Raw genomic sequence first — 20,842 nt, forward strand, 5'->3', positions numbered from 1 at the left:
TTTCCACCATAATATTTCAAATTTTCAAGCTTTTGATCAATTATTAATTTTGGGTTTAATTATTTAAACGCTGTAGAAATTGGGTTCTTTTTGATGCCAACAGCAGGTGAGTGAGGTGTCAATCACACCAGTTTTTTTGCTCCATATGTGGGCTACTGGGATGGCTTATGGACTTAGTACTCATAACTTTAAAGGAATGAGATTCTAAAACAAGTGTAAATGTATCTATGCATGTATTTTGATAAACTTTTAGCAATTAGCAGTCAGCTTGTTTTTACTGTTAAATTTAAGAGACACACATTGCTGCAACATTTCTTGAAGACATCATTGGCTTGTGTCTTGTATATGTATGGAGAGAGTAGTCACTTCAGATTTGGACTCAGACTGGTCAGTGCTGTTGTCAGGGAGAAACTCCACCCTAGTCCAGATTGAATCTCCTAGATTTTTTTTCTCACTATTTTTCTTGAGGAGGGAGTTTGTTTGTGTTTGTGTACGTTTGCGTGGCTGCGTGCCAGACCAGGTGCGCTGCTGGCAGACCTGTTGGAAGTGGGTGAAAGACGCTCGCTAACACACATACACACACTTGGGGGTGATTATGTGGTGCCATCTGCTAGGCTGGAGCACAGCGTTGTGTGGCTAATCAGGCCTGGCACATTGATGGATGAGCACACACAGGCTGCCAGCTAACGCGCACGCACCCACTAAACTTGTGATGCCATTCAAGCACAAACGCCCCACACCAGAATGAGTTGCAAATGACTTCTCGGCCTCCCCTTCCCCCTCGTCTTTTTTGCTGCCTCTCCAAACTTTTTGTCCCTCTTCCGTCCCAGCCCTTTTATTGCCCGCTCCTCCCTCTTGTCGCCTCCCCCTCTTCCACTCCTCAAGAGTTATTGGCATTAAATCCTGGTGACTAATGTGGTGACAAATGTTTACAGATAAAGCAGATCTCCATGTTATTTTCAATGTCACAAGATCAGATCTGACTCGTATGCTATGAGCCATATTTTTGACAGGAAAACATGCCAAATCTGTGACCTTTTTGAGCATTTGGTAACAGTTGGTGTAACTTTTTTTCTTGTTTCAGGGTGTTGCTGCGTGTGAGGATGCTGTACTATCTAAGGCAGGAAGTGATTGGAGATCTAGCGGAGCGCATCTTGGAGGGAGCAGACTCAAGGTTTGTACTCAAGTTGACATTTCATGAGAAACAATGGAAGTCTAAATAACTTTGCCTGTATTTTTATTGCACAAAATATAGATTTGTCCTTCAAATCTTCCTTACCTGTTGCTATTTTTCCTTTTCAAATACAGACATTTGATTCCCAACTAGGAATATTTTTCATGGCCCTTGTAGTTTGCGTGTTAAGCTATTGCAGATAAAAGGCCTTTGATGTGACGAATGGATCATGACTGGATCTAATAGAGATGGATATGAATATGAATCCTATAAATTATTACTGGGATATATTTTGGTCTGTTCCACTGGCCTCTTTGGCAGAATTTCTCTTATTCTGACAGACACAACACACATCTCTGTTTGACACTACCAGGGGAATGTTCTTTTTATTACAATTTTGACCCATTTAGCCTTTTTTTTTTTTTTTTTTTTTTTTTTACATTTTCTGACAAGCTTAACTCATTAGCATTTTGCACACGGACCTTCAGAGCAGTTGAAGTGTACACTACTGGATGTTTTGATCTGGTGGTCCTTCGCTGCACCTTTCCCTCAGCTGCTCTACACTTTCTTGCCATCTGTCCATCGTACTCCTCTTTTTTTCCGCAGTGCACTTGAGTCTCATCTTTAGGTCCCCTCCCCCGCTCTCCACCCTTTCACCCAGATGTGAATGCATTTATAATGGGCTGCACGTGCACTTCATGCCGATCTCTCCGCTCTGTCCCCCTCCGCTTCCATCCTCCCCTCCCCCGGCCGATGGCTACTGTGACAGGCCCCTGTGCGAGTGTGTGTGTGTTGCCGCGTGCCAGACGTGAGCATACGGGTTGCCGTCGTGCCAACATATGCCAGGGGGATTTAGCATGCCAGTCTGTCGATGTGGTGCCAAGGCCGGGCATGCTGCTGTTTGCCGAGATAAGGGACCGTTTCTCTGGTTCTTCTCTTCTGTCACCCTCGGTCTATCTGCTTCCATTGTGTGATTTCTCCCAGTAACCAACTGCAAACACCTTTTCATAATGGAGGATTTACTACTTTCTGAAACACAAAATTAGTCTGAAATTCCCAATCTGGTGCATTAACATGTTTAACAATACACTTTTCAACCAGATTTTTACATTTTCAGTTTTACAGTTAACCAAAAACAAACTTAAGCTTAAGTTTTCAATCTTTTTAGTAAAGTAGGAATGGGTTCTGTTGACATAACTTTGCCCATGGCAGATGTCCATTTCAGTTTTTTTCCTCATTGATTGATTTACAATAGTTAATTTTATTAAACTCTAAAAATGGCTTTAAATATTAATTTCTTGAACAGACTTTTAGTTATTTCCTTCAACATTAAAATGGTAAAATTTCTCATTTTTTCAAGTTAGGACTTGTAAATTATGAAATCCGTATTAAAATTCAACTAATAGCATGGACCCTTCTTAAATTGGAACAGCATTTCGACACAATGCATTTTCTGTTATACATTTAATTTTAGTCTTCTTAAACTTCCTTAACATCCAAATGTTGTCCTTATAAGTCCCTTGTGTTTTGTTTCCTCAGTGAGTTGGACATCTGGATTCCGCAGCCGCTCCACGCCGAGGTTCCCGCTGACTGGTGGGACATTGAGGCCGACAAATCTCTGCTCATCGGAGTTTTCAAGCACGGTAAGAACACATCTGATCTGCTTAAGTTCAGTACACGTCAACCGGCTAGTTTGTTTATTTAAAGGTGCTCTATGTAGCTTTTATAGTGAGGGGGTGAGAGGGGGCTTAACCTGCTTGTCTCAACTTTATTGCTTTGCCTGGTATGTTCCATACTGTAGTTTTAAACATACTCTGTCTTGCATTTACAATTGCAATTATAGGTGGTTGTTTTTTTTGTTTTTTTTGCTAAAGAAAATGCCTAAGAAAACATGCAACAGGCGGGGTCACCTCTACACAGATCTGACCAGTAACTTGATCTGATGTCGTCACTTGCATGCCTTAATGGTGATGGAGAGTTGTAGTACCGTATTTGTGGAACAAAGCGATTACATCTCCAAGAAGACAAGTAGGTGGCAGACCACCCACTAGAAAAGTTACATTGTGCACTTTTTAATAAGTAATAAATTTATAGTCCAATTTGCATTTCCATTTGCACTTTTAGTCATATATAAATGTTGCTACTTTTGAACTCTGAACTGTAAAATGTTGTATATTATGCAGAGGAACTATTATGTTTAAAAGATTGCTCTCTCAATTGACTGCTGTTTGTAATCTTACTTGTCATGGTAATATTAGAAATAAAAAGCTTACTACAGGACAAATACTATCTGAAAAGAAGCCATAAAAGAAAAGTTCAACTTGACCTAAAACTTAGTCATTGCTGGTATGATCTCACTGTTTAACCTTTTCAGTGTTGAGACAAAAAAGCAATGATGACTACCAATTGCATGGATGGTAACCATTTCTAAAATAGACATGTTTAGTGTAATGCTACATAATGGTTGTGCTTGTGGGTATTACATTGACTGATTATTCTAATTTCAAGACAATTCCTATTTCTGCTTATTCTTTTAAAAGTGAAATCTATTAATTTGTTTAAACCAGGCGAAACACAGTGGTTAACCTAAATAGCAGTGCATTAGATCACGTGAATCAAATCTTTCAAGATACCAGTGATTTTGAAACGAGGAGGCCACACATCAGAGCAAACTGGTATCCAACTAGTATGACAGGAGTCAAATTTCCTTGTTTCTCAAAAACACAACATTTACAAACTTTTAACTAGGCCAAACTTTAAAATATGACTGCTTCTCAATTGTGTATCATCATTTTCATTTGCCACAGCGTAAATCTATTACACTGTTTAAACCACGGTGAAAACTATAGCACAATGCAGTCCACCCCTTGGTAATCCAGTTGCATTGTAAATCACCATTGCTGCAAAGCCATAACTTGTCAGCACCCCCAGTGGCTCGCGTCTCACACCCTCCTCCAAACACACAAACAGGCCCCGCCCACTTTCAGCCGCTGCCACCGGTTGATTGGTGTTTCCGTGGTAACTGTGGTACGCAGCTGGGTTGGCTCTGCATGTGGTGGCATTGTGATTGATGGCTACTGACGTTTTGCCTCTTAAAGCGCGCGTGGTTGCTCTTTTGGAGGGTGTTACAGGTGTTAATTTTGGGAATCAGGTCTGGCTTAATGACATGGTTAACATGCTTAGCTTAAAAATGAGTTTCTTCAATCTCCCTGTTGGCCCACCTTTGGTTGCTAACTCTAAATGTGACGCTGGGTGACAGGCCAATGGGATGGGTGTCATGTGGGCTGTGGTTGAAGACCCTCATTCATATTAATTTGGCTTAATTGTCATAATTTTTCCATCAATGCCACCTTCTATGATTCAATTAGGACACACACATGCACACACACATTGGGGGAAGAATACAAAAAGGGCTCACCCATAGTTAATCATAATCCGCGTTCACATGGGAGGCCCCTGAGGTAGAGAGGTAGAGAGGGGCACACACACATACATGGCACTGCCTCGTATGCAGACACAAGGCACAAGAGTTATGGCTTATAAAGGGCTCGATGATTAACGCTTGGCTGCAGGCTGGGAGCGCTGTGAGTTGGTGACAGAAGAGGTTAGGAACAATGCGTCCTATCTCTCCTAATTGAAATGTGATGGAGAGGAAGAAGGTTAAAGAGACGATGATGTGGTCATGTTATGGCGGCACTCCTCTTTTTCCACTCCCTCTCTTCCCCCTGTCATTTTCTCTCCACTTTTATGACAAAACCCTCCTTGTCCAGTTTTCTGTTTTTTCCATTAGCGGCCACTGTCATAATTTCCTTTCATTGTGGGCCCCTGAAAGCATTTTTTGCATTTCCTTTTTTACCGCATCTCATCTTTTCCCCTTCTCATTTTATTTTTTCCCTCTGGTCAACCTAAGTATGAATTATTTTCCTCTAATGCTGCAAAACTGCCACCAAACAGTATTATACAGGTTAATCCCCAACGGAGTACATCAGTGCTTGGTACTAGAGTAAACGTAAGCTCACTAATCATGTTATGGCATTATCTGCACCATCTACATATTTAAGTTTCTGGTGTGTTTTCTTTCTCTGTCCAAATAGTGAGGCATACAGCTATTTCTCTAATTTCCTTAGATGTAATGAACAATTTTATGATCTCCTGATATCCTAACTTGTTGCATTGCCTTAATGACATATCAATCTTGTTTCATTTATTTATTTTTCACGTAACCATACATTACATGACTGCTAATTTACAAATTTTTTTTAAGCATTATAATTCAATTTACTTATAGCATCCCTTTGAACTCCTTGTACCAGTGTTGATACCCATTCTACCTTGTGTTATATTTGTATGCATTTTCCAGGTTGCAGTTTCTCCTCTTCCACCATTTCCTCACCATTAAACTCATATCTTCCTTCTTCCTTTGCTCCCTCTTTTGGCCGATTTCTCAGTAGGACCTGCACAGTCTAATCTGTTCTGCCTGAATGCCTCTAACGGACAAACACCCACTAGCTCACTCACATGGACGCCATGACACCCTCTCTCTCCACTCCTCTTCCTCTATATCTCTCTTGCCCCCTTCTTTCTTTCCCAATCGCTCTCTCTCCTTTCTCCCTTTTCTGCTTGTCTCTTACACCCCCTATCCTTTCCATTCCCTTTTCCTGCTTACTCAATCTTCCTCCCACTCTCTCCCCCTTGCTTTTCCCTTCTCACCTCTCTCTCTCGCATCACTCTCTCTCACCTACTTCCTTTTCCTCACTTCTTTCACCTCTTTCCTCACTCTCTCTTGTTTACCCTTCATCTCTTCCCTGTTTCCCCATCTTTCCTATCATATCCTCTTTCTTTCACTCTTTCTCCTCCCCCCTTCTCTCTCCTCTCCTCTTTGCTTATCCCCTCTCCTCTCTCAAACCCCTCTCTCTCCCCTCCCTCTCTTGACACAAATGAGCACCTGCAGGCTCCCTCCCCTCTCCACGTGCACACTCTTGACGCGCACGTGCATCATGCTGCTAACTCTGTCCACACACACAAACTCTGAGCCTGTCAGCAGCTGGCTCCTGGGGTCTGCCCTTCTGCCACTGTTTGTCTCCCTTCATTTTAATATGGATGCCCAGGGTGTCTGCGCATCCTAGCACCACTTCTGTTCAGGCACAACTTTCCGTCACCTCTTTCTAGGATCTTTCTGTTGCTTCCACTTCAGTTTATTACTTGAAAGTCTAACAGTTTTTAATTTGTTTCATCATTTAAGCTCTCATTTATTTTCATTGCAGTTTAAATAAAACATTTATTGAAATATTTCTTAGGTCTGGTTATTTATTTTTGAGTATTTTTTTGGAGTAAATTGACACCTCACAATGTATAAAACCAAACATTTAAATCTGTATTTGGTAAATTTAACCTGGTAGAATGTTCTCAATGTCAGTATACTAAACAGCCTCCGTGCTTGCTTCTTCTTCACACACTCTTCTTCTGCAGGCTATGAGAAGTACAACTCGATGCGAGCCGACCCGGCGCTGTGTTTCTTGGAGCGAGTGGGCATGCCAGACGCCAAGGCGATCGCGGCCGAGCAGAGGGGCACTGACATGATGGCAGATGGCGTCGAGGGGTAAGAGGGCACCCATCACTGTCCACTTCTGTCACTGCTACTTTTGGCTTTGGCGAGATTTAGAGTTGCCAAGAGTGAATTTAGCTAAATCCAAATGGCCTTTTTAATGCTGTACAGTTTTGAAGTGGGCTACAGTAATAATGGGGCATCACAATATGCTACAAATTTGTTTTTACCATACCAGCCAGAGCAATTCAAATTTGCAGCCTCTTGAAATACATACAAATCTATAATTTTTTTTTTTTTCATTAGTTCTGGAGACACTGGAGTGAATTGAACTTTGTGTCAATATATGCAGCATGTTTTATCACTATGTTTTCGCTATATTTTGCAGTGCTAAACTAGTTGACTTGTATTGTATTTCTTGTATTTCTAGGATGTCAGGTATACTTAAAATCAAGTCTAATATTTTTGTTTTTCTGATTTGCAGTGAGGATGAGGATCCCGAGTACAAACCTTTGCGTATGCCTTTTAAGGATGACATGGACGACTTCACCAACTCCCCTCTGGATGACACTGCCGATGGAGAGACTGAAGGTAAACAAACTAAAAAGAGCACAGAAAATTGCAGTGAAAACCTTTAAACATGCACACCCACTTCACATAACCATCATAATAAACTGGCACAACTCAACTACTAACACAAGGCTATCATTACAAAATATAATGACAACTTGCCTCTAGTTTCTATATCTTAAATTAAATTTTGTTCATATTGGTTAAACGTTGAATCTAGAGCCCGACCAATATATCGGCTGGCCGATATTATCGGCCAATATGGGTACCTGGAGACATATCGGCTGATATGGGCCGATATTTCACGTGGGCATGTTATATCTCGTTATAAAGCTTAGACTCTCTACATTATGTTCATTTAATCCAATTTACAGACAGATAAATGTCCTAATATGTGGCTCCGCATCAGTATTTATCTACGGTGTAATTTGTCTGTGTCTGTGTCCGTGTCCGTACTGTCCCTGAACACACCACCAGAGTGACGTCACTTCACTCGCGTGTGTTTGTTTACACCCGCAGCAGTGCGCAACACTGAGATTATTTTCTTTTTCGAACAATCGGTTTGAGTCTGGATTAAAAGGACATTTATCAGTGCAGACTTGTGATGTGAGGAGGAGCCTGTGTGAGCGGTGAGTGTTGGAAATACATCGACTTTGAAGCTAGTTTAGGTTTTGTTACCGGTTAGCTGCTGTAGCTCCCGCACATAAACAGTCTGTTTTCTATTGGTCTATTGTAAAGTGACTATATTGGCCGTATATTTGTTACTGGACCTGTATTGATATGTAAATGAGCTGTGAATAGACGTGTGAATGATCCACATTTATGCATATAATTAATTACCGCGGTGCGCACGTTTTTACGGCTAAAGGCTAATAGCGATAGTTTACTAGCTAGGAGTTATGGGTCGGTCGCGATCGAAGCGGCTCTTAGAGTCGGCTCTTTGAAGCGAACAACGGGAGCATGTTTCTTATTGGGAGCCGTGTTTTCGCTTTTTCTCACTTTTTCTCTTCATGCCGCATGTAGACCCGTAGTTTGACAGCAGCAGCGGCTGAAAACGAAACTTTCAGAAATCTGCGTGTGCATAGGATAAAAAAAGTGCATATTTGGCTGCAGTTCAGCATAAAATGAATAAACCAGGACTAATCTTGGGCTCGAGTGCAGGAGAAAGATAGAAACCGAGTCCCGACATTCAGTCCTGGTTCAGTTCTGGTTTAGTCCTGCTTGCAACAAAACAATCTCAAGAGTCGCTTGGGAGCCGAAAGAGCCAGCTGCTTTAGTGAGCCGAGCCGGTTCTCCAAAAAAAAAAAAAAAAAAAAAAACTGGAATACCCATCTATTCCAGTGTTCCAGTAGCTAGAATGTGACGCAAAAATGCCATTAGGCCAATCTACTGTATGTAAATTTGATGTGAAGAGTCAAAATAACAATAAATGTTGCCTAAATAAACCCAATTTAGAATTCACTAGAGCCAAACCTAAGTTTTTTAATCAATTCAAGATTTACAGTGAATTTTTACATTACTAAATATATCGGCGACTATATCGGCTATCGGCAGCCCCAACTCCTATTATATCAGTTTCATATCGGCCACAACAAAATACATATTGGTCGGGCTCTAGTTGAAACTGCATCATAATCTTGGTTATCCTTCTGTACACCCAGGCCAACAGTGTAAATGAAACTTATTTTTTACTTTTTTTACCAGTTAAAACATGAACATATTGTCATCATACAGCTGTAACAGGAGAACCAAAAATGTTGAAACATCTAAAATAACAAATTGACCATCTTTTATCTGCAGGTAAATCTGAAAATGGGCAAGTCATTGCTTCGGGAAGTGGAGCCCCTGGACCCAATGAGAAGCTTTACTGGCCCGCAGCTTCGGCCCTCACAGCCCGCCTGCGTCGCCTCATCACGGCTTACCAGAGATCCAATCGCAGAGAACTACTGCGTCAGGAGGCCCTGAACAGACCTGACGGCAGGAGGAGACGGCGGCGCGATTTTATGCCGTCAATCTCTATGGTAACTGAAGCTGGAGGCGGGGCAACTGCTTTCCTCCAAGATGGCGCCGCGGTGTTCATGGCGGACGGAAATGCGTACCTGGCCAAAGGAGGAGCGTACTTTACCAAAGGGTCGCAGTTTATAGCTGATGCTTCACCGGTGTTGGCTGCTAGTCCACTGATGCCTGATGGAGCTATGTACTACGAGAGGAGACAGAGGTAAGGATTAAACAATGTCTTATTTTGACCAGTAGCGCTTTTCTATCTATAAGTTTTCAGTCACCATTGTTTTTATCTTTTAATTGGATCAAAATTGTGTTTATTTATTTTGTAAAATAAAATTTTTAATCAATTGACTAGACGATGAACATGTAGATTACTTACAGCTCTTTTTGAAATATAGCAGTGAATTTATGCAATTCAGAATTGCAATGTGATAGTAAACAATTTATTCCCAAAACTATAATATTATCAATGGCTATGGTGATTGGCAGGGCACTGGACATTCAGCAACCTCTTAAACCAATCCCATGACTAACTAACTAAAACCTTGGCCTCTCTGTACAACATAATTATCTTCACGTTCTTTTAAATGTGACAAATGCTCTAATTACCCCTGTAAAAATATTTGTATACTCAGTTTGGATTCTGTGTTGTTTATAGATGGACCCGTCGTGAGGAGGCAGACTTCTACCGCGTTGTGTCCACTTTTGGAGTTGTCTTTGATACAGAGAAACAGAAGTTCGATTGGGCTCAGTTCAGGTCCATTGCCAGACTGGACAAGAAGACTGATGACAGTCTTGAGAAATACTACTATGCCTTTATCGCCATGTGTAAGCGAGTCTGCCGGATGAAGAATGATGCAGGTAAGTTAAATAGATAATGTCATTTTCACATATTTTTATACAAAAGGTTAAATGTTGTTTTTTATCTTAATCAGTGTAAATATAATACCATAGATAATCTTTAAAAAAAATGTGTAAAACTGTCACTGTATAATAATTCTGTTTAGAGACTAATAAGGCTGATATGAACAAATGGGTTATAAAGAATGATTCAGGCTCTGTCAATACTTCAGAGGTTAGGAGTTGGGGTTAGGGTATCAATGAAGTAATTACTAAACTGGAATTATTCCATTTTCAATTACATCTTCATGCTTTATTAAGGCATTGTAAAGTGTTACCAAAACTGGATAAATGGGTTGTCTTGTTTCGTCTTTGGAGTAAAAAGAGCACATTAGTGAAATTGTTTTAAAAATTGTCTTCTATACATACTAAAGCATTGTCTTTTCTCCCCTTCAGAACTGCCTGACCCCAGCATTATCATTGACCCAATCACAGAGGAGCGTGCCTCTCGCACCCTGTATCGGATTGAGCTTCTGCGCCGCATCCGAGAGCAAGTCCTGCCCCATCCCCTACTTACAGAGCGACTGAAGCTGTGCCAGCCCTCTCCCGATCTGCCCGAGTGGTGGGAGTGTGGCCGCCATGACCGCGACCTCCTCCTGGGAGCAGCTAAACATGGAGTGAGCCGAACGGATTACCACATACTCAACGATCCCGGTTTGTCCTTTTTGGAAGCTCACCAACGTTTTACAGGCCAGCGGGGGTCCGGATTTACCACGGCAGCCCAGGGAGATGTGGCTAAATCGGTGTTGGAGGACAGCGCCGGGCCTCTCCACACTCCGGCCGAACTGGCGAGAGTGGCCGAGGCTGCAGGCGCAGCCCTAAATTTGTCTATTGATGAAGGAAAGGATGAAGTTAAAATGGAAACTGGAGAAAATGGTGAAATTTCTTGCGCCAAAGTTGAACCTGCTGAAGTCAAGGAAGAAGTTTCTGTCAAATCAGAGGTTAAAACTGAACAGGAAGTTGAACAAATGGACACAACAGAGGTGAAGGAGGAGAAGGCTGTATCTTCACTAGACAAAAGTGATAACAAGACTCCTATTGAAGCTCCTGGGGACCAAACCGAGATCAAGGAACAGCCCGCCTCTTCTCCCAAAGCACAATCCGAAATCAAGATGGTGGAGGAGGAAGTGACAGAGGTACAAGTCAACCCCAAGTCTCCAAAATCTCCCAAGTCAGCTGACCCTGAAAAGAGTCCAGAGGAGGAGGAAGAGGAGAGGATGGACGAAGATGACAAATCTGAAAAGTCATCACAGGCTGAAGGTACAAAATGGCTAAGTGAAAATAAATATGCTTTTTAAAATCCTACAGGTTAGTATGTAGTCTAGCCCTTAATAGAGAGGGTTGTTGGGAAGAGGATCTGTTACAAACTACTGCACACCGGTACATTGTCCCAAATGTTGTGAAAAGTTAATGTCAAGATTTTCACATCTGTACTGTACTACTAGAGGCTTGTATTGGTAAAGGCAAATGAACAGAAACCTATCGTAAATGAATATGCATGTTCTTGAATGCAGAATTTAGATTCATACCCGTTTTTTCATTTTGGCCCATTCCCAGTCACAGGCCTATTTCCGATCCCCCCTCATGACTTGGCAGTGTTTTAATGAGTCCAGTTCCAGAGGCGAGAGACCAAAATGAGCTTTATCCCATGATGACTATTTGAAAACCTTTTTAATTAAGTGTCCACGTGACTTCTCTGTCTATCCTGCCACAGCAAGCGCAGCATCGGAGCAGAAAAACTTTGATGAGGAGAGCATCGCATCTTTGAGCACAACTGCCCGAGATGAAACCAGAGATGGATTCTGTCCCGATGACCTCCCAGAAACTTCAGCGCTGCAGGCTTTACAGGAACGCACGTTTGCCTTCTCCTTTTGGCCCAAGGTGAGAAATATGGGAAATTTGTATTACCCACTCCAACCCAAAACACTAGGTAATACAGTAACTACACTATTTACAATATAATAAAGAATAAAGAAAGACTTAATAAACAATTTGTTCATTATGAATCAAGTTTTATGAACACTTGAGGCTTAAGCCTTGTTTCCATAAGAGTGGTATGTTTTAAGGGTACCAAGTGGATCTCTGGAGGTGTACTACCTTCCAGTGGGGTCTGGCACAGTTAGGACTTAGGACCGGCTCACGAGGGGTGGGGCTAGATACGCCTCCATGAAGTCACTGAACGATCAGCAGCTCAGACCAGTAGCAGCATACATGTGGCAAAACATAAACAGCGGGATGCTGCTGGCTCCAATAACAGCAAAAGTGTCCAACGGCACTATGAATCAAGTCTTCTTGCTTTGTGTCATTATAAAGTGCCAAAGAACTAACAGTTGTATTTAATGCAGTCACACAAACAGAAATGTATGAGAGAATTACTCAGAAGGATTTTAAGGAAACCTGGTATAGATCAGGGCCAAACAAGGTCTACACCAGGAGGACTGAACTGGGATCAAACCAGGACGTCACTGCAGCCATCGAGTTAGGAAAACTTTACCTTCAAGTAATTTTTTTAAATTAATCTCTTGGTATTTTTGCAATGTTTTATGTGGTGTTTTATGTGCGAAACAAAAATAAGGCTACTTTATTGTTATAGCAGTAAATGAGTAAAAGTTGCATCTTCCAATTGCGTTCTTGAAATTACAACCAAACTGTTGAATTTGTCTCCAGGATCGAGTGATGATCAACAGAATGGACAACATCTGCGAGGCCGTGCTGAAGGGGAAGTGGCCTGTGAACCGTCGCCACATCTTCGACTTCCATGGAAACCTGTTGCCTGGACACGGCTCATCCGTCTCCACGCCGTCTGTCGCCGCAGGGATAGAGCAGCGGCGGAGCTTGGCCGAGCTGGCGATGGCTGGCCTCCACACAGGCTACAGCGGGAGTGAGGATACCACGCTGTCTCCACAAGTCCATGTACGTGTCAAGTCTGGTTTACTTTTCAATGGAAATGCAACACAACAAGTGACACTGTCTGTGTTTACATGGTCACCAAAAATCTCATCATTATCTGATTTCTGGAGTTATTAGGTTTGACTAATTTTTGCACTTGTCACTTATGCAGTGTGTTTTGACAGAGTCTGCTGATTTATAGTACTTGGTCTTCAAATTCAACAGTTTTTCTAAAAAAATTATAGATTAAGTGCTGTTTTTGTTGATCAAATTTGTTTTGTGCATGTAAAGTCACACCAGAAATCAAATGACTAGATCAGATAACCCAATTTGATCTAATTTGTTCTGTGTCCCCACTGTGATAATCAAATGGAGTACATTTATACAAAGTTGCTACTCTGTATGAACAATATTTCATATTATCATCCAATTACTGAGTCAAGCTGCTAACAAGGATCTTATAAATTACAGTTTGCATAATATTTGGAATTAATGATAGGAATTGTACATCATGTTTGTCATAATGTATCTGATGTTAATGGGCTGATTAAGCTTGAAAGTGAAACATTAAAGGGATCCCTGGTGTATGTATAGTTTAGTATGTCTGCACATTCTAATATTCATTATTATTCAGGTGTAAACTTTGCTTACTGTTCAGTACATTACAGCTGCAAAATGAATTGGAATACATTTTAATGGATGCAATTGGCAAATCACAAAGGCTGCATATTTTTTAGTACTACAATTTCCACTACAATTTCTTCCACAAACAAAATATTATTATTCTGTGTAACAATGGTTTAACCCTGAAGTTTAGATCTGTGCAAATGTATAAACATTAGTGTGATTGGGTTTTTTTTGGCAGTTCAGTGTGAACTTGGAAGAGAGTCTTATTAAAACTAAAATCGCAAATCTAATTTCTTGTCAGAAAAATCACAATAATATTTTCCCCAAATTGTTAAGCCCTACAACACATGAATATATATTGCTGACCTGTAAAACACGTCATGTCCTGCAGGAGGATGCTCTTGGTCTGGGAGTGCCTAAACAGAGGCGTAGGAGGAGGAGAAAGATTGAGATTGAGGCGGAGCGAGCAGCAAAGAGGCGTAACCTGATGGAGATGGTGGCTCAGCTTCGAGAGAGTCACTCCACCACAGATGCCCAGAGTCAGGCCATAGACTTAACAAAGGTGAGCGTCTATTCTAGTATTGGTTTTATAGATATTTAAATGTTTTCTTTTGTAACCGTTTCTGTTACCTGCCTCGGGACATCTTTGCACCTTTGCTATAATCTGATATATTTACACTGCGAATGAACTGTATAATAAATAAAAAAGTGGTAACATGAATGTTGTAATGCTAATGCTGATTAAATAGGATCTAAAGGACCTAAAATAGGATCTTTTAGACTTAGTAATATGAAAGTGCATCAGAGAAATTTACCTAGATGAAGATGGTAAATGAACTTGTGTTACAAGTGAAAATCTGTTAAATATATTTTTTATAAGATATTCTATTGTTTGTTGTGGTTATCAGTGAATAGTTTTTGTCTGCTGAACCATCAAAGTACAACAATCACGTCTAATCTTGCTTCTAGGGTATGCACCACAAAGCCTCTCCCTCATTGGCTGGTTTCTCGAGTGGCCTTACCCCCTCCCTCAAGGCTCAGATGGACCTGTTGCAGGCCTCCTCCACAGGACACAGGGCCAATGGGTCTCTGGACATGGACATCCCACTGATGATGAGGAGGAGGCGTGGACGAAGGAAAAATGTAGAGACCCTTGATATGATGTTTATTGGAAACAAGAGACCCTCTGGGGTAAGTACAACAAGTTTATTATGGGATAAATAAATTAATCTAAGATGATGGAATGCATTCTATAATGGATCAACGCCACGCTAAAAATCAGTAAAGGCCAAATTTCCCTTTTTTAATGCAATTCAATATTGTGTATGCATTTTTTACAACATGCGATTACTTATTTAGTTTTTGATTCAAGGTTTTCAATGCAAAATGAAATCATGTGGTTTAAAATCAAATTCAGATTACATCAGTCAGCCTGGTTTTAAAATTTGGGTATGTCTGTCTATGCTGTTTTTCCAGCTTTAACAATTTTTTGTTTTATCTTTTAGGATGAGGCAGAGACTGTGAAGGTGGCCAATGTGGAAGCTGCCAGCAGACCCATCACTGTGCCGGACCAGAGCCCCAGTGGCCGCTCTCTGGCCTCTGGAAGTCTGGACGACGAAGAGGCTGCAGTGTCCAACAAAGACCTGGGGGAGTGGCTGAGGCAGAACCCCTCATTTGCTATGGACATGTCAGGATTCACACCAGTAAGTCTTTTCACTTTGATAACCTTCTGATGCATTTTGAGTGCTTTAATAATATTTCCTTTTTTTGTTGCAGAAGACTGATGCAGAAATGCTCCTGTCTCAGTTCTCAAAGCCCAAGCAGAAACGTCATCGCTGTCGAAACCCAAACAAAATTGACATCAATACCCTGACCGGAGAGGAGAGGGTGCCTGTAGTCAATAGACGCAATGGACGCAAGGCCAGTAGTAATATAGTAGTAGTAGTGTAGTGGTAGTGTTGTTACTTGTACCCATTTTTCACATTTCCCTACCGTATAATATAATAATAACACTGCGCACTCATTGTTTATCTTTTGTTTTATAGATGGGTGGCGCTATGGCTCCACCTATGAAGGAGCTCTCCAGATGGCTTTTGGAGAACCCAGAGTTTTCTATTGCCCCTGATTGGACAGACATCGTCAAACAGTCTGTAAGTACTTTTCTGGCATTGTCCTGTAGTTTTATGTATTGTTTATTATATTTTATTATGTATTCATGGAGATTTCCTAATGCAATACTTTACACAGGGTTTCCTCCCAGAAGCCATGTTTGACCGCCTACTCACCGGCCCGGTTGTAAGAGAGGAGGGCGTCAGACGAAGAGGGCGTCGGCCTAAATCTGAAATCGCCAAAGCAGCAGCGGCTGCACAAGTGGCAGCTGCTCAGGCAGCTCAAGCTTCTCTGGCCTCGGCAGCATCCTCTGCAGGTAAGAAACATGAAATTAGCACTTTAAAACAAATTTGAACTATTAACAAAAAATCTCATCTGCTACAAAAGGAAAATCTTAATTAGTAACTATTTAGGTAGGCTCAATTTATATAAATTGAATACAATTTTATTTAGTCTGTATTACCTGTGGAGGGGTTCACCTGACTTCCAGTTTTGATCCTTGATTTATACTTGGTTAAGTCTGTATTTAGACTGTCTACTCATTGTTAACTTCATAACGTTAACATAGACTCCCATTCTGATATTTATCTTATGTTTGTGACTAGATAGCTAGAGCTTGATTAGAAGTAGCTTTTTCTCTATACCTGAAAAATGTATTCATAAATATTAGGGCCGGGCACGTTAACGTGTTAACTTTGCGTTAACTAATTAATTAACGCCGACAATTATTTTAACGCAGTTAACGCAGTTTTTATTATTTATTTATTATTGTAAATGTCTGTTTCTCACTGGCTTTTATTTTGAAAAAGTCCACCGCGAGAGTTTCTTTAAGTTTGATTTACACTTTTTTCACATTTTTCTGACCACGTGAGATGCAGCGGGCCCGGCCGCGGGTTCGCCCGCAGGCTCCGACTCCCATTGCAGCTCTGGCCGCGAGTTTGTCGACTGGTTCAGCTGCGGACACCGGCTCTGAGCTGAGCTTATCTCTTTAGTTCAGTGCTGGAGTAACTGATTTACCCAGATACCATTGGAAGAAAAAATGTGATTGGTCCATTTCCATTCCATTATATTAACCCTTTGTTTCCTAAGAAATATCAGTCCAAGTTTGTAACACTGATCTAGAAATTATTACTAGTGTAGTGTTCATTAGTCACAGCATAAAAAATATTCAATAAATATATTAGTAGCACAAATGTCCATTCAGTATTTTTTCTTGAGCCTTCCCTGAATACCTTGAAGGCTCTGAGGGTTCCCCTGTGAAAGAAATGCTGTTTGCACAACAAATGTATGGCTCTTTCATTTACATTTCCAATAAAAGAGCGCTATACTCTACTTTTTAATTCATTAATTGATTTTGCGTATAACTTGCGATTAATCGCTCGAACTCATGCGATTAATCGCGATTTAAAAAATATATATTTTTGCCCAGCCCTAATAAATATCTTTGTGCTTTCCAGGAGGCATCAACCCTCTGCTGCTCAACAGTCTGTTTGGTGGGATGGACCTGTCTTCTCTTCAGAGCCTCCAGTCTTTGCAATTGGCCGCTGGACTCATGGCCTTCCCCACCGCTGACCCTAAACAGGCTGCAGCCGCGGCCTCCATGCTTCCCCTCATGATGCCGGGAGTGGGTGCCCTTCCCAATATGGCCGCTCTGCCCAACATGTTCAGTTTGGGAGGTCTGTTTGGCGGTAATCTCGCTGCGGCCACCACTGCTACTGCCACCTCCAGTCCGTCTGCCGCTACTGCATCTGCAACCACCAACGGGACGTCCGAGGAGGGTGAAGACAAGCACAGCAAGGATGAAGACAAGGAGGCAGAGGAGGTCGAAGGAGCGGAGGATGGGGAACCAGAGGCAAAGAAGAAGAAAGTTGAAGGAGATGCCAAAACTTCAGCAGATAAACCAGCAGAAGAGGCAGCAGCACAAGCCTCCACGACTGAATCAGCTGATGCTACTCTTAACGGAGACGCTGCCGCCCTTCTGGCTGCTGCCGGGATGTCCGCCAATTCTCTCGCCTTTAACCCCTTCCTGCTCTCCACGGTGGCCCCAGGACTGCTCTACCCCTCCATGTTTTTACCTCCAGGTCTGGGCGGGCTCATGCCAGGCTTCCCCTCTGCCTCCACACTGGCTGAGCTGCAGACTGCCATGGCCGGAGCACTAGGGGGCGCCGCGGGGCCCTCAGACTCCCAAAGCGACGAGAAGGACAGATCAGAAAAGGAAGCGGGAGCAGAGGATGATGAATTGGACACAACCCAAGACTCCCTGCTGGAAGATGGGATGGTCGCTGCGGAGGACGAGGAAGAGGATGAGGAGGAAGCAGAGTCTCCGCAGAAGGACAAAAGTGACTGAAACATGAACTGAAACTGGCCTTGGACATTTCCTCACCTCTGACCTCTTCACGTTTACACGCCTCCAGCAGAAATATCCAAACTATTAACGACTGACTTTTGTGTTTTCGTTTTTTTCTTTAAATTGTTGTTGATTTTTCAGTTTGTATTTTGGGCCAGGTGTATTCGCTATGCGTCAGAGAGGCGGGGGTGTGACAAGTCTCTTTGAACGATAGTTTAGTCAGGGAAAATCCTCACAAAGACTGTTTCTATTTTTCTGGTCGAGGCCTTGGTGCCCACTCTTTTCTCACTATCTCTCAGTCGGAACTCACCAGTTTCCACTAGTACTATTATTATTATTGTTATTATTATTAATATTATTATTGCTGCTTTCAGCTCTCAAACCATGGTTCTCTTTAGTTTCGTTTCCTTCTTTTTCAGGATTGTTTGTTGCTGGCAGCGTCTCTTGAATCAGTGCTTCTCAAATGGCATTATTATCCATTGTTAACCTGTCTGACAAAGCTGCTGCGAAGGAAAATATAATGGTTGATTTAGCTGTTTTACTTTAGAGCAGGTATTTTTAGTTCTCACATATCCAGTAAAAGGCCAGTCTCACTCACTGCCTCTACATTACTTCACCCATACACTAAAGAATCCGCGGTTAGACTGATTTTAGACTGTATGAGTGAACCAGTACTGTCAGTCCCACACTGTTAGACCCAGTATGTCTACTGCCTGGTCCAGTCCCTCTACAGACAAGCGATGGACAGGTCTTCCAGGCCCCAACAACGCCCCCCTCTGAGGGTTCCTGTGAATAGACCAGAGCAGTGGCACTTCAGGTAGATGGTTCTTCTATAACGAGGCACATCAGCTGATTTAATTCCCATTTGCTGCCACAATGAAAAGTTGTTATGTTATTTTTGCTACTCATTTTTGCCGATAGTTTCAGACCAAGTGCTGCTCCCTCGTTTGTTCTCTTAATAAAGACTGTTCTCTAGTCAAACACACTGACTCTGGCCTGGCCCCACAGCACACACATTTCAGTCCATATGAAATACTTGAAAAGCACACAGGGGGTGCTTGAGTTGTTTTCGTGCCCATTCCCGAGCGCCTCTCGAGGTTCAGATATGTGGAAGTACATTCACTGTGGCCAGGTCTACTACACTTGCTCCAGCAGACAGGCAGACTCCCTCCGGCTTCACAGGGCCAACTGGACAGCGCTGGGGTCACCTTCGCTCTCACAGGCCCTTCTCTGCTGATGCTGAGACAGCAATAACCAAGGCAGCTTTTGAATGTCCAACATCACTCACCCACACTCGCCACACACTATGAATAACCACAAGTGTCGTATAATAGAGAAAACTGTAAATGACAGATATGTACTGCAATCAATTTTGTCTCACTCTGTTCCTGTTGATGCACTGGTGTTAAAGAGTTAAAATAATCAGGTACCTTTATTACTTAGCTACTTTTCTTGAAAATGGACTTTTTGTTACTTTTAGCCAGCAAGCTGAAGAGCATTACCTCAAAATTCTTATCTAGCCTTGAAGTTTACAGACATACCATGTAAATGTTTTTCCTCTTTTTTTGGTGTGTGTCTTTTTGTTTTGTTTTTTTTGGAGACATCATGTATGATGAATTGTAGCTATGATGCTTTTAATAAAAGTGAATCATGATATTCGCCTAGGAAACCAAACTGTGTGTCTGCATTGTCCTTATGCAAAAGTAATAAACATTTTACACTACACTAGATTTTATTCTAATTTTAACTGTATTTCAACTTGGATTTTTATAGTTTGGCCAGATTTGGTAACACTATAATTTTGTTGTCTATATTCTGTGAAACAAGATGTTTTTGTTTGAAAACAGTTGGTACAAAACCGATAAAATGAAAAAGCATTTCTAAGGAACAATCTCTTATGAAGGGGTCTTATATGTGGAAACTCTGGAAAATGTAAGCTTTAAGTTTTATAAACCCGTATTTTCTCCACTTTCAAAATGGTGAAATTGAACTTGGGATGAAAACTAGACTAATCTTCACAGGCTTTTGTATTGGGAAGCAAATGACACTTTGTTAGGCATTTAGTTGTTAACTTTTAGCATACATGATTGTTTTGAATAATGGCAGTAAAACAGTCATGAGTGAAGTACTTTAACGATTTGGGTCAGATGGAGTATGAAACAGGGAGGAGTATGGCTCTGTGGCGGTTGTGTGTCAGAAATGGCTGCTCTCCCGCTGGACCTGCTGACAGAACTCAAACTGACAGGAGGGCCACTCTGTGTGTAGGTGTGTGTGTGTATGTGGGTGGGAGTGAACATGTTTACTGGCTGATACAGACAAAAATGTACTCTCAGTATTTTTTGTATTATGTTAATGTTATTATGGCAGTCCATTGAAAATAAGCCACAGCCTGTTTTGGTTGAGGTACACGTATTGTAGGCTACTAAACTCGCACTCAAATAGAATGGACAAAAAAGTTCAGAAATATCACTTTTTATTCTTATTTGGAAGATGCAAGTTTATTATTATTATTATTATTGTTATTATTATAATATTTTTTGCAGCCTTACTTATACAATAGACAATATAAACAACATATATACAGTGCTTTTTTCAAAACAACAAAGGCAATATTGTCCTTTTCTTTTTTTATATATATATTAAACCTGTCTAAAGATCTTACATAAAATAAATACAT

At 41.4% G+C, this 20,842-nt stretch overlaps 1 protein-coding gene across 2 annotated transcripts in view; it reads left to right on the forward strand.

The window, feature by feature from the left end:
* Positions 1 to 19,895, forward strand: part of chd7 (chromodomain helicase DNA binding protein 7) — a 71,263-nt gene extending 51,368 nt beyond the window's left edge. For both annotated transcript variants that reach the window (XM_020936063.2, XM_020936062.2), the window contains 16 exons: positions 1,085 to 1,174; positions 2,714 to 2,817; positions 6,644 to 6,773; positions 7,204 to 7,310; positions 9,090 to 9,507; positions 9,952 to 10,154; positions 10,590 to 11,453; positions 11,908 to 12,074; positions 12,861 to 13,106; positions 14,101 to 14,271; positions 14,679 to 14,900; positions 15,215 to 15,412; positions 15,486 to 15,629; positions 15,755 to 15,859; positions 15,957 to 16,134; positions 17,276 to 19,895. In XM_020936063.2, coding sequence (XP_020791722.1) covers positions 1,085 to 1,174; positions 2,714 to 2,817; positions 6,644 to 6,773; positions 7,204 to 7,310; positions 9,090 to 9,507; positions 9,952 to 10,154; positions 10,590 to 11,453; positions 11,908 to 12,074; positions 12,861 to 13,106; positions 14,101 to 14,271; positions 14,679 to 14,900; positions 15,215 to 15,412; positions 15,486 to 15,629; positions 15,755 to 15,859; positions 15,957 to 16,134; positions 17,276 to 18,165 — 4,237 coding nt within the window. In that variant the 3' untranslated portion in view covers positions 18,166 to 19,895. The remainder of the gene's footprint in view (positions 1 to 1,084; positions 1,175 to 2,713; positions 2,818 to 6,643; positions 6,774 to 7,203; positions 7,311 to 9,089; positions 9,508 to 9,951; positions 10,155 to 10,589; positions 11,454 to 11,907; positions 12,075 to 12,860; positions 13,107 to 14,100; positions 14,272 to 14,678; positions 14,901 to 15,214; positions 15,413 to 15,485; positions 15,630 to 15,754; positions 15,860 to 15,956; positions 16,135 to 17,275) is intronic.
* Positions 19,896 to 20,842: the final 947 nt, after the last annotated feature.

Source organism: Boleophthalmus pectinirostris, unplaced genomic scaffold, assembly GCF_026225935.1.
Source record: "Boleophthalmus pectinirostris isolate CB_2022bp ecotype Guang Dong unplaced genomic scaffold, ASM2622593v1 HiC_scaffold_16, whole genome shotgun sequence".
Classification (NCBI taxonomy): Eukaryota; Metazoa; Chordata; class Actinopteri; order Gobiiformes; family Gobiidae; genus Boleophthalmus; species Boleophthalmus pectinirostris.